Source organism: Opisthocomus hoazin, chromosome 15 (genome assembly GCF_030867145.1).
Source record: "Opisthocomus hoazin isolate bOpiHoa1 chromosome 15, bOpiHoa1.hap1, whole genome shotgun sequence".
Lineage (NCBI taxonomy): Eukaryota > Metazoa > Chordata > Aves > Opisthocomiformes > Opisthocomidae > Opisthocomus > Opisthocomus hoazin.
The window spans coordinates 25095576-25108079 of record NC_134428.1 but is presented as its reverse complement, the minus strand read 5'-3'; the positions used below and the strand labels follow the sequence as shown (position 1 = coordinate 25108079).

Here is a 12504-nt window from a genome sequence, read left to right as displayed (position 1 = left end):
GCTCGAGGCGCTCCCCGACACCTCCAGTGAAAGAGGAGCAGAAAGGTGCCAAGGACAAAGCGATGCCGACGGAGGACCCTGCCCAAAACAGGTATTTACTGCTGCTGCCCTGCTTCCAGTCCCTCATCAGCCACCCCAACTCTCAATCATGATGAAATGCACGTGCATTTTCAAATCATTAGTGAGTTCTTTCAGAGGGTGCCGAGAGGGACTCATCTGAGCACGGACAATCTCCCGTGTGTCTAAAGACGGGGCTGTCGTACAGGACCCAACCGGTTAACCCGTTTCTTCTTACCCTGCTGTAAGACTCCTGGGGTTTACCAAACCTCTCCTCGCTCAGGAGCTGTTCGGAACACGATGTCTCAACGTCCTCGCTCTCTGGAGACTCAGCTGGGGACTCGGTTTCCCTGAGCTCCGTTTCCAAGGGGCTCCCTTCCTCCAGCACCACCGCGGACTCTACGGAGACAGGAGGCAGCAGACCTGAAGGCTGTGGAGAGCTGCAGACCGGCAGGCCCCCGTCCTCTCCTCTGAAGTACCAGCCTTTTCCCTACGGGATTTCAACGGAAGGCCACATCGAATGAGTGCTCTGGTTCTTTGATTTCTTGGCATGTCAGACTTGCTCCTGGTTCCCCTTTTGTACAGAATAACCCATCGCCTCACCCTCACAGCCCAGGGCTGCGTCTGCTTTGGTCAGAATGAGTGCAGCTCTTTCCAATTGCTGCTGATGGACGGGCAGGGGACAGAACGAGGAAATGGGACCTGGTACACCAGTGCTCGGCTATCAGGACAGACAGGAACTACAGAGATGTAGGAAAGTACAAGACTAGCATTAAAAGTTCGTCATTATCCAGGCAACGAAGACATCGGTTCTATGCAAGTGTGCAAAAAAGTAAGCTTTTCTTGTACTGAAATGCAATGCTCCTGTGCCTTGCAGTGGCCTAGAAGGAGGTAAGAAATTGTACGAGGAGCCATTTCCTCGCAGTCTGGCAGCTTTCCTAGCATGGACCAGAGGAAGCCAAACTATTCAGCCCCAGACGTGTCGGAGGAGAAGAGAGCACGAGTAATACACGCACTGCAGCAATACTGGGAAACCTGCACGGGGCATCTGGTCAGACGAATGGTTAACGAAACCACGCTGACAAGAAAGCTCCTCGGAAGCCCTGTCCAGGGGCAGGAGGCTATCGCAGCACTTGACCTTGTGTCTGCTCCAGGCAGTGACCCTGGCCACAGGGATGAGTCTGACCAAAGGCTCCTCTCGGCCTTGCTTTTTTTGTCCTGAGGAAAAGGCTGGAGAACAGGAGGCTTCCCATTACGCACACAAGGGACTGGAAGACCAATCTGAAAGGCCAAGATTTGTTTTCCAATGTAAAATAAAAAAAAAAAATTTAGCACACACAAAAAATAAAGAAAATCAGCAAAATTTTAAAAAAATAAATAAATAAAATCACTAAAGCAGCTTTTCCTGGATTGATTTCAGCTCGCAGGAGCAAAGTTATTTCAAAGAAGCAATTAAGAGTTAGCATTACACACACATACCTTAAAAAAAAACCCAACAAAAAACAAACAAACAGAAAAAAAACCAGAACAAAACAAACCAAAACAACGTGCTGATCTGGTTAGCTGTCCAAGCCAGAACCCACCTGCACACATCCAGTGTTTCCAAGCTTCCCTAGCTCGTGCGCTACTGCCAGCATTGCTGGTGGCTTTAAATAAAGTGAGCACTCATAACTATTCCTTAGGTGGGAAGAGAATAACGTAAGCAGAGAGGAGAAGTCCAGAAAAATCTTTCACTGCAGCATCTTTGCGTTGCTTGGAGAGGCCTGTGTCAGCAACAGCCAGCAGTTCAGAACACCCTGCTGCTCTGCAGAGAATTTTCCAGCGAAGGAAAGCAGGCAGCAAGACATTTCAACCCTCTAATTAAAACCACAAAGCACTGCAGATTACCAAAGCAACGCAGGTGTTCTGCTCATCAGGTATGCAATTTGATCTCCACTTCATTTAATCATGAAGTCAATTTTACTGAAGTGGAGAAAGATTTTATGCTACCGCAGAGCCTCCAGAAAGCTAGAATTTAGCAGGTTTTCCCCTGAAATATATTTCTTCTTTTTTTATTTAAAAAACTTTTAACCAGCATCCATTGTGACATCAATCTCTCTCTCTGTCTCAGATATATATATCAGCTTCTTTCACCTTTGCTGTGTCCCGTCCCGACAGATTCCTGTCGGCGGAGCAGCGTGGGACTCCGTTTCAGGGCAGCTTGTCCTGTCGCATATTCCGCTGTTCTCAGAAGTGGGAGCTTTTACATTGAGCAGAACACAAAGCCAATTGTAAAATAAGCTGAAAATACATAACTCGGCGAATCAAGCCACTCAGACCTTTTGACAGGCCACTTAACACTGTGCCTCGTGACTCACAATCCACCCCAGCTAAAAGAAAAGCTGCTTTAAGAAATTGTCTGCACTTGCAAATGTTGGATCTGGCTTGGACTTCTTCATGCTAGTCAAGATCCCATTTGTTGAGAGTAATGAGACTGGGTACAGACAGGAGACATGGAGGGGGAAAATGAAGTATGAGGGATACATTTTCTATGAATCAGAGGTGTTCTTCTATGGCAATACTTTTTTTTTTTTTTTCCTTAAAGATATATAAATATACCTGCCCAGGATATGCTCCTGTGCAACTTCCCTTGACAACTGGACTGGTACATGGAAGAGAAAGAGGCCACTGCAAAGGGAAATCAAGTGAGCAGCTACATCAAAAGGAAGGAGAGACTATATGAAAAAAAAAATAAATTAAAAAGCACAGAGTTTAAAATGTAACCAAGAGCCTATTTTAAAATAAATAAATAAATAACTAAATAAAACCAAAGGAAAGAACAAGCTGGGATAAGCTCACTAGATGCCAAAGGGATACTTTCAAGGTACAAGGTCTCAACATGAGTAAGGAGGTATAAACACATGCAAACAATGCAGACTCGAACTGCTCTCTTTGAAAAATGCACCTCTGTGAGATTTAGAAACAGAAATTCCTTAGCCATATCCTAGCACACGAGGGAAACCAGTCTGAGCTGTTCCTGAGCTACACACTGTTGGCAAAAGATCAGTTTTAAACCCACAGAAAAGTCTGAAGGGTAGAAATAGGGATAAAGCTTCACGCAGTTTTAACCTCTAAAGGGGACAAACAACATGCATACGACAGCCTGACAGCAAAACACTCACTCGCCAGCCAGCTCCGGCAAGCCCACCGTGGAAGTTGTGTTAACAAGAACTGTTTTCTCAGACTGCCACAGCAGTGGCATTCCAGTGGGTGCTTCCTTCACCTGACCAGTTAGCACCCACATACCACAAATTCGTGGGAGTTAATAAAAGTCTTTGTGGACAAGAATTTAATTTTTCCTTTTTTAAAGGTGATAATTTGATTTTGACTCTAATTTTGTGTTTACTCATTCCGAAATCCTAAAATCATATCCCACCCTGTTTAAAACAGATCTGAAAACCAGCATTTTTACCAGGTTTCCAAACAATCCATACCCCTGATGCCACCTCCCCAGAAAAGCCTTGTCTGTGGGTTCCACTGCTCAGCTTCACTAGTGCTAGCAGTGCCGCTGTTGGTCAGAGCTCCGAGCAGGGATTACACAAAGCTTTACAAATTTCAGCTGCTGGGCACGCTAACCTCCCAACATCAACAGCTCTTTTGGAGGTGAACTAGCACCAAAGCAAACGGGGTGAAAAGCCCTGGCCTCTATGTTAAAATCAAGCCATCAAAAGAACCTCAAGTGATTCAGCGGCACCAGCCTGAAGGGCAAACAGTCCTTTTAAGAGGTGAATAAATCCGCAGCCAACAGGATTTGCACTCTGCTGTCTGACGCTGGAAAAGGCAGTGACAACGACCTGACCCTGGCTGGCAAGGTTTGCGAGAGGCCCTTCTCCCAGGAACCCAGCGCCCAACACAAACTCCCACACGGAAGACAAATGGAAATGGAAACGCTGCATGGAAGATCCACCCACGTGTGGGATGCTCAGATCAGCCCCAAACAAGTGGAAGAGGGAACAGATCCCACGACTTTGTTCATTTTCTTTGGGAAACAGTTAGCATGAAACGTTGCTCCTCCAGAGAAGCTCCACTACTCCTCTCCTCCTTCTCTTTAAGAAAGAGAAGTACTTCTCCGACAGAACATCAGAAGCAAGGAGGAAGGGAATTTTTCACTGAAAATTTCTAGGGACAAGAACTGCTTCCCCTTCTCACTGCTATGTTATTCCTCATGCTACCAACTGTACTGTTCTAGAAGACTTGAAGGAACTTCAACAGACTTTAAACAGGCTAGTAGTGACAGCTACACTGGACACGCTGCTGGCTTGACATCTCTCACCTGTGTTGGAGCGCTGGAGAAGCGATGGTTTGGCTGTCCCGGTGGCCAGGCTGGAGGAGGGGACAGAGAGGGATTTGTACAGAGCCGTTTCTCGGTGTTCTTTAAAACGCTCTGCAGCCATGAGCGCATTAGAAAGCTCTTGCAGGGGCATGTTGTTAATATCTGAAGAAAATGGGCTGAGCGGGTTCTCCAGGCTCATTAGCCAGCTTGTGTTACCTGGTGAGAGAAAATCAGGGAAGAGTATTAAGTACACCCAGCTCCAGAAAGTTTACAACTCACAGCAAAAAAAGCACAAATTGTTTTGGATTTTGCAAGTACAAATTAAAAGGGATCAAGTTCTCAGTTCTCCTGACATTTGGCAGAATCACTTGATTGATTTTCTATTTTCAGTAAGCAGCTCCCAGTGCTCTGTACTTCACCCCAAGCTCTTCAAAAAACATTGAATCATAGAAAGTTTTGGGTTGGAAGGGACCCCTAGAGGTCCCTGGTAGCTCATTACTACAGCAGATTCCCAAAAGACATCCAAAACTCTCAGGTGTTTTAATTAATGACACCAGGTCAGTTATTTTCCCATGAAGTTATTTTCCCAGCTTTCAGCTGAAATGGACAATTCCCTGTTGATGTTGTGTATTGTACCACTGTTCAAGAATTTTGACCTTGACCATGTCAGTGCTCCGTCCCTAGCAGCTGACACAGCCATGCAGCTGCTCCAGCCATAAGCCCCACTCATCGCAAACCCAGCACGGGAAACTAAAACGCTGCACAGACAGATTTTCATGAAAGACCACAGAGCAGCGTGAAAATGGGAAATGCAAAGTCAGGTTGACATCATCTGGCTCTATTTCTGTAACAATATTTAATATACAAATTGAAGTCCTTGCTTCAATCTTGTCACATGTCTTTTGTAGATTTAAAACACTAAAGAGGGATTTCAAACAATCAAGCATCAGATGTATTAGTTTGAAGAGGCAGTAAGCAATACAGAGATCCATTTGCAACTAAATATGGATTTTTCTTTTTCATCCAGGCTCCGGTTTCTTAGCAAGTCAAAAGACCTCACTCCACACTCAGATAAAGATACCTGTGGGTCTGCGCACTAGGATTTCTGCCCATCCCTGTGTCAGCAGCGGGACATACGCAGCCAAGTTTGCTTTTTCTTTCTGCAGAGGTGGCTGTGGAGCAGGATTAGTCTTCTCCGCTCGAGAGGCAGGGGCAGGAGGACTCTGTGTCCCTTGGGAAGCCGAGCCGCTGGGGAAATGGGAGGCTGAGCTGTCTAAGGCACCGACGCGTAAGGCATGACCACCTAGCAAGACAGACACAAACAGAAGGCAGAGCCATGCTTAGTTAGCACTAAAACTATCTCAGAAGTAAGAAGTCTTTTAAGCTCCTCTAGCAGCTGCACTCACAATATTGGGAACCTAAGAGAACTTTACCTTGAATGCGTTTCTTATGAGCCACGAGGTCAGACAAACACAGGTAATTCTCATGGCAAGTGCTCACCACTTAACCAACCTCCAAAGCTTTCCAGCAAGGAGAGCCAAGCAGGAGGAGCACCACCACTCCCGAGGCCAGCAGCTGCTGCTACCTGCCCACTATTAAACACAAGACAGGTCCAGGTTCTCAATTAGTTTAGACACAGGTCTCTCCAGCAGGCACTTGGACACTTCAGCCTGCGACAGGGACCCAGAAATGGCAGTGAGACTCCAGGACAGGCATTTACCAGACATGGATCGGACTCTGCTGCGAGAGCTTCTGCAGACCTGCTGCCCAGCTTGAGATTCCAGTTTTGCTGGAGCTTCTTTAGTTTGTCTCACTTGCAAAACAGGGTCTGAGCTGTGGGGGAAAAAAAAGAAAATACATTGATGATACTGAGAGAGGAATCAAGCACGCTGGACAAACAAGACATTCCTCTTCGGGTAAGTGGAAAACCTAAGCAGATGTACTGTAACAGTGGTTTAAGTGTCTGTTAGGTGGAAATCTGTAGAAACAAGAGCAAAATTTACCTTGATTCTGTGCTGCTTTGGAGCTCTCCAGAGTCTAGGCCAAGCAGGGACCTTGTCCCTGTTCCAACGCTTGTTGTGATGGTCACCAGCTTGTTACCAACAAGCCACGTCTTTGTCCTTCCTCCAGCCAAGAGAAACTCACCCACGGGAGACCTGGAAACACATTTGTGATGAACGCAGCTCTAGGGCTGCCGAGCACAGAGCCTACACAGGTGGTTTAATTCACATAGCTACGCAGGAGGTACTGCCCGCTTTCCTTCTTTATACAGCATTTTTAACATACCCCCTGGTCGTTAACATACACGTTATCCATCAGGACAAGGGATGGGCTGAATTTAGTATCAATTGATGGTAGTACTACTGGACACACAGGACAGAGCAGTCCAGTTCAGTGCTGGACACACATCACAGAGCAGAAAGGAGCTATGTGTCTCCTGCCGGGAAAGGCCAGCAAGAAAAGGAAATGCCCTCCATTTGAAGCCAGCTGGCACGACCCTCCGTTCTGCCGCGAAGGCTGCGATTGTCCAGCAAGGACCCGGAGCAAAGCACTGCTCACAGACAGCACGCCTTCAGGCATCTCCTTCCGGGCAGTTCAACGGCTGGCGGGCTCCAACGGACACCTCTCATCTAACCTCGTATTCAGCCAAGCCAGATTTTATCTGCGAGGAGCAGCTTCAGAGCCCGGGCCTGCCAGAATCTCGAATGTGTCACGGTGATTTTCCACTAATAAAGTGAAATATGAACCTCAAACAAAAATACCTCTCCCATGGTCACCGACTGACCCCTACCTCTTAGGCACCGCAGTGAAGTTTGAAAAGACGTATCGAGCCATCATATCCAGACAGGTCTCCGTGAGTTCCAGGTGGAGATTTTTTAAGTTGTCATCAGCCTGAGCCATTGAATTCTCATCTGCAGAGCCCAGGCTCGAACTAGTGATGGATGTTTGTATCCGACTAGAAGAGAATGTTTCCAGCTCACACATCACATTGGAAAACGCTTGTCCCTGTCACCCGAAAGACAGCGTGATGCAGAGCAACCGGCGATACATGCACGTGCCAGATCAGAGAGGTGGCCAGACATTAAGCCCAGGACACAACAGAAATATTTTTGGATCAGCCTCCTGTTGTGCTTTGCAGATTGTCAATGCAGAAAGTGTCTTTTATCTGGAAAGACTGGGAAATGTTTCAGTGTCCGCCAGCCGAGTGGGCCAGGCCAGTGCTCGCTGACGTTGGTGGCCCATGGGCAAGTGCACCAAGCAAACAGAGAGTGGCAGCACCATGCTTGGAGTTGGCTCAGCTACAGCGAGGGCAAGCGTCCCGTGACCTGCACAGTTTCCCAGGCAACATGTTGCCCATGAGCCATAAACCGGGGCACTCTAGGCTTCACTTCATCATCCTGTCGTTTGCTTTTTTCTCTGTTGCATCCCTTTCATATATTGATTTTTTTTTTCCTCCAAATTCAATAGCTACATAAAAGCTAATTTAACTTGAAACAGAAAAAAATTGCACTCTGAACAGGAAACTGGCACAAGAATAGAGAGCAACTCCGCCTTCAAATCACCCAAGTCAGCAATGCAATTTAAACCAATTGCAATAATAGGCTAAATTGCAAAGTTATATAAAGACAATTCCTCATGCCATCGTAATGCAAACTAAGCTGAGGTACAGCCGAATTGTTTATGATGTGGCAACTTCTTTGGCATCATTAAGGGTCATTATCTGAACTTTTAGTTGCCACCATTTACGTATAAATACAAGAGAAGCAAAACACCTAATAGATTAACGGGGATATCAGAGAATGATGTGACAGAATTGTATTCACAATTCAGTCACTTCACTGTCTGTACCCTAAAGACCATACAGTTATAGTTAAAAATAAAACCACAGAAAACAAAGTTCTGCTGACAGCAATCCTTACAGATTCAGGCACAAACCCTCAGGTTCAGATTTTAAACCAACATGTTGCAGAGAGCAGTTTAACACTCAAGCGAAGTGATCCAGAAATACATTTTAAAAACTAGAACAAATTGTTTCATCTTTCACGTGAGGAAATCAACGTCTGCAGTCGAAACCTGTTTTCTTTAGTCGTGAAAGCAACAGCTTCACATGGTCTGAGCAAACATTTCACTGCCCTACGGAAGACAAATGAAGGTCTTCACAGTATCGTACTTTAGACCAGAATACTTCCACCAGCTCCCTTTGCCTCGAAGAACAAACCCTCAACTGAGGCCAGAACTACTCCTCACAGTTTGGGAGGAGGGCCTGCACAGAAGCTTGCAGAGCATCAAAAGCCTCTCCTGGGGCAAGTCACTGCTTCGAAGGCTGAAGTTTTAGCGAGTTTTAACCAGGACTCTCACTTGCACAGAATGCAACCTTTTTCTTTTTTTTTTTTTCAGGTTTTTTGTTTTTTTGATTTCCCCCCCTTCACCACCTTCACTTTCAAAACAGAAATTTTTGTTGCTAACGCATCAGAGAATAGGGCAAAGTAACCGTACACAGCGTAGGGTGTGATGTGACAACCCAACCGCCGGCGTTGGGAAGCCACGGGATACCCACGATGCTTTCCCCAGACCTTCTGACTGTGGCTCAGGCCAGTTCGTCATTGAGTAACGAAGTCATGCAAGCACCCCACATGCAAATCCCCCCTGCTTCCACCCACCCTTGCAGTAAAGTTTCCAAGTGCTGAGTTGCTCTTGGATTCTCCCCATTTAAAGTGCCTCTACCTGCGGACCACATGTTCAGACACACTGATGCTGCGGGATCGGAAGGCATCAACTGCAGAGGATTCTTTCAGCTCTTTCACTGGAGGAGAGTTATTCAAGCCTTGCTTTGCATTTTTGGCTAGTCTTAAACTACTAGGTGGAGAAGCACCAAGCCCCAAAAGAGGTCACAGGAAGGGAGGAAATCATTGTAGGGATGTAGGTTGAAAAGTCACAGGTCACAGGGTCAATATTGGGGGATCCCGGAGGGTGATGTAAAATAAAACAAATGCCAAAAAAGGAAAACAAAAATTAAAACGTACAAACAAGCAGAGCCAAAAGCATTAAAAAGACAAACCACATTTTGAAAACAAGATTTTAAACGCGCTACAAAACAAATGAAATTAGTACAAGTTAAAATAAAAAAACTGATTGAAATGATAGTTGGAATACTGTGCTGTTAAACAAAGGCAAGAGCACCTGAATGCTAATTTGGCACAAATTTCTCAAGTCTGAGAAGTTTTGTGCAGTTCAACCACCTCTCGTGTTGCCCCAAACTCACCACTTCAGCACGGCTAAAAACCTGACTACCTCCACAGAGACCAGATCTCAAAATGCTTTACCAATGCCAGGTAGCAGCACATTTTGTTACGAGTCACAGAATCACAGAATCACAGAATAGTAGGGGTTGGAAGGGACCACTGTGGGTCATCTAGTCCAACCCTCCTGCTGAAGCAGGGTCACCTACAGCAGGCTGCACAGGACCTTGCCCAGGCGGGGCTGGAATATCTCCAGAGAAGGAGACTCCACAGCCTCCCTGGGCAGCCTGGGCCAGGGCTTCGTCACCCTCAGAGGGAAGAAGTTCTTCCTCATGTTCAGTCACAGGAATATGTCAGCCGTCCCTACCTCTGATAGGCCTGGCCCAAACCTGAGCTTCCACCCTGAGTCACAGAAACACCCAGGGCCGGGCAGAGGTGCCCCTTAGCTCGGCTGGAGGCCCTGGAGGAGACTCAGCCCATCTCTGTGAGGCTGATGCTCCTCACCCTGCGCGGACGAAGGGCCAGAAGACAAACACCCTCTTGGCTGCTGCTGGCAGCGTGATGCTTTTCTGTCAAACAGCTACCTTACTTCAGGCGGCTCGAGGTAACCCACTCGACTGTCACTGGAACAGAAAGGAAGATAAGCCTTTACACTGTCAGGTGCCAACCACATGTGGGAGAAGACAGCACTTAACATCCAAGAGACCTTTTAATTAGTCACAGCTCAGATGCACGCCTGGCTCAGGACTAATCTGGGCATAACAGCTGGTCCAGCAGTTCACATCCCCACATCTAAAATGCAGAAACTCATTTAACCCTTCTGGCTCTTTCTAAACAGGATTTATTTCCTCTCCTCCTTTCAGTGAATTATTACATTTCAGATTGCCACCTGGAGGGATTGGAATTTATTTGTCCTTCTCCCAACAACCCCAGACAGCTCACTTTCGGCCACAACTGGAGATGTGACTGCAGAGAGCACAGGCTCGTGCCCCGAGACAGTCACCCACACGGACATCACGCCATTCAGCAGCCTTGGGAACCGCCGGCATCTCAACCTCTCGAACACCCAGCACCTCAGCTAGGGCCCAGAAACGCCTTTCTTTGGGCTTAAGGAGTGAAAACCAAGCATGCAAGCTTCTCAAGCAAGGAAACAGATATTTGCTCAAAGCTATTTCATCTCTTGCTTGGCCAGAACCCAAGCTCAGACAGACTCCCAGGCAGGGGCATCCTGCCATGCTGGTGTTTCGGGTTGCTGCCCGAGTACAGCCCACACTCCTCAGCCGAGATTTCTGTGGAAAGTGATCCAGCAGCGTTAGCAAAAGCCTTTAGATACAGTAGTATTCCAACCCGGTAGAATTTAACAGGTTTTTGGAAAAAAAGATTAGTTGAAATTCTAATCTGAGAAACAAGCATCAAAAGGCTTCTCTTCCAAGTTTCTGAATGAAAGAGGAGGAGATGGGAGAGATGAAAGACGAAACAGGGTTTACAGCTGCAGCATTAGGGCAGGGATGGTGTTTCTTCATTCCAAGACACTCGCTGAGCCTTGCAGCTAAAGTAGAGGCACTTTCCCCAGGGTTCAAATGCCACTGTATGCTTACTGCACATTAACACTGAAGCAAGTGAAGTGAACCAATTTAGGTACGCCCTGCAGGTAAAAGGACGTTAGAGAAACCCTGCATGCCTTCCAAGGAGTATTTTCCTACCCTGGCAAATGTTACTTTGACAGACTGCTGGCAAGATACTTTCTGACTTCTAAAGACATTGGGCTTTGCTTAACACTGACATAAAGGCTTCAAGATTCAAAAAAATGATCAGGACATCCAGGTACACAGAAGGCAGCTGCCTGCCACCCAGTACACTGACTTGACAGATAACACTATGGAAAAACACAGGCTGGTGCTCTCAATTTATACAGGTTGCTAATCACAACAATTTCTCAGGCAATTATTGAAATAGTTGTTACAGATCACTTATCAAAAGGAGTAACACTATCAATATGAACATGGTATTCTATTACTTGTGGTACTTCTCTACTACTTCTGCTGGCGTTGTATTGACACACGTCAACCTGAAAGAACTGTTGATTTTCAAAAATTAACAACAAAAAGCCCCACACCTCACTGCAATGGCTTGCAGAACAGCCAGTGATGCCCTCATATGTACTACCAGACTGTCAGCTTGGTTTGATTCCAGCTTCTTACCAACCTAAGTTTGTCTTTTACCAGTCCCCCAACCTAAAGAGGTTTACTTTGCTTGCTTAAATGCACTGCCAGATTTTGGACAAGTAGACCCAGCCTCCTTCAGAAAGACACAGGGAAGGGTGTGAGCTCTAGAACAGGGAACACAGGACCCTGCTGGAGTCAAATATAGTTTACCTTTTTGGCCTCTCATTCAGGCTTGTACTGCGAGCCCTGAAACTGTCCTTCTCAGGCGTGTCATCAAAGGAAAGGAGGACATTTGAGCGCAAACCCTGCCAATGGAGACAAACAGGCAACAGCTTGAATGGCTAGGACCCGCAGCTGAAAGACTACAGTCGTGGGCCAACGCACAAGAACTCACAGTTTTGATAAAGATGTTGACTAGAAAAGTAGAATTTTTCTGGCTTCAAACAGGACCTTTAAAGTCCTCAAGCCAGATTTTAAGTCATGATTTTTATTATGTGCTGTTCGATTCATAGTGTCCATTACCTTTGTAATATAGGGGACAAAGTCCTTTCGGAACGGCAGGCGACACCGAATGAACCACATAGCTATCACGTGATGGGCCAGGCAAACGATGTACTGGTTAAACCTAAAACAGCAGAAAGATCTCCACAGAGTTTAACGCTGCATTATGATGCCATTCCAGAACTGAGCAGAAGGACTTTTCAATCTGAGAAACAGAACTGTTCCTTAA

The 12504-nt window shown here is 46.4% G+C and overlaps 1 protein-coding gene across 7 annotated transcripts in view; it reads right to left on the bottom strand.

Annotated features, from left to right (window-relative positions):
* TSC2 (TSC complex subunit 2) overlaps positions 1-12504 on the bottom strand; it is a 37425-nt gene that overhangs the window by 9016 nt on the left and 15905 nt on the right. For 2 of the 7 annotated variants that reach the window (XM_075436973.1, XM_075436974.1), the window contains exons 25-34: positions 12297-12399; positions 11985-12079; positions 9095-9226; positions 7161-7325; positions 6373-6525; positions 6090-6202; positions 5451-5672; positions 4370-4585; positions 2656-2724; positions 296-456 (exon numbers count right to left, since the gene is read on the bottom strand). In XM_075436973.1, the coding sequence (XP_075293088.1) occupies positions 296-456; positions 2656-2724; positions 4370-4585; positions 5451-5672; positions 6090-6202; positions 6373-6525; positions 7161-7325; positions 9095-9226; positions 11985-12079; positions 12297-12399 (1429 nt within the window). The remainder of the gene's footprint in view (positions 1-295; positions 457-2655; positions 2725-4369; positions 4586-5450; positions 5673-6089; positions 6203-6372; positions 6526-7160; positions 7326-9094; positions 9227-11984; positions 12080-12296; positions 12400-12504) is intronic. The other 5 variants (XM_075436967.1, XM_075436968.1, XM_075436970.1 and 2 more) reach the window with 5 other exon arrangements.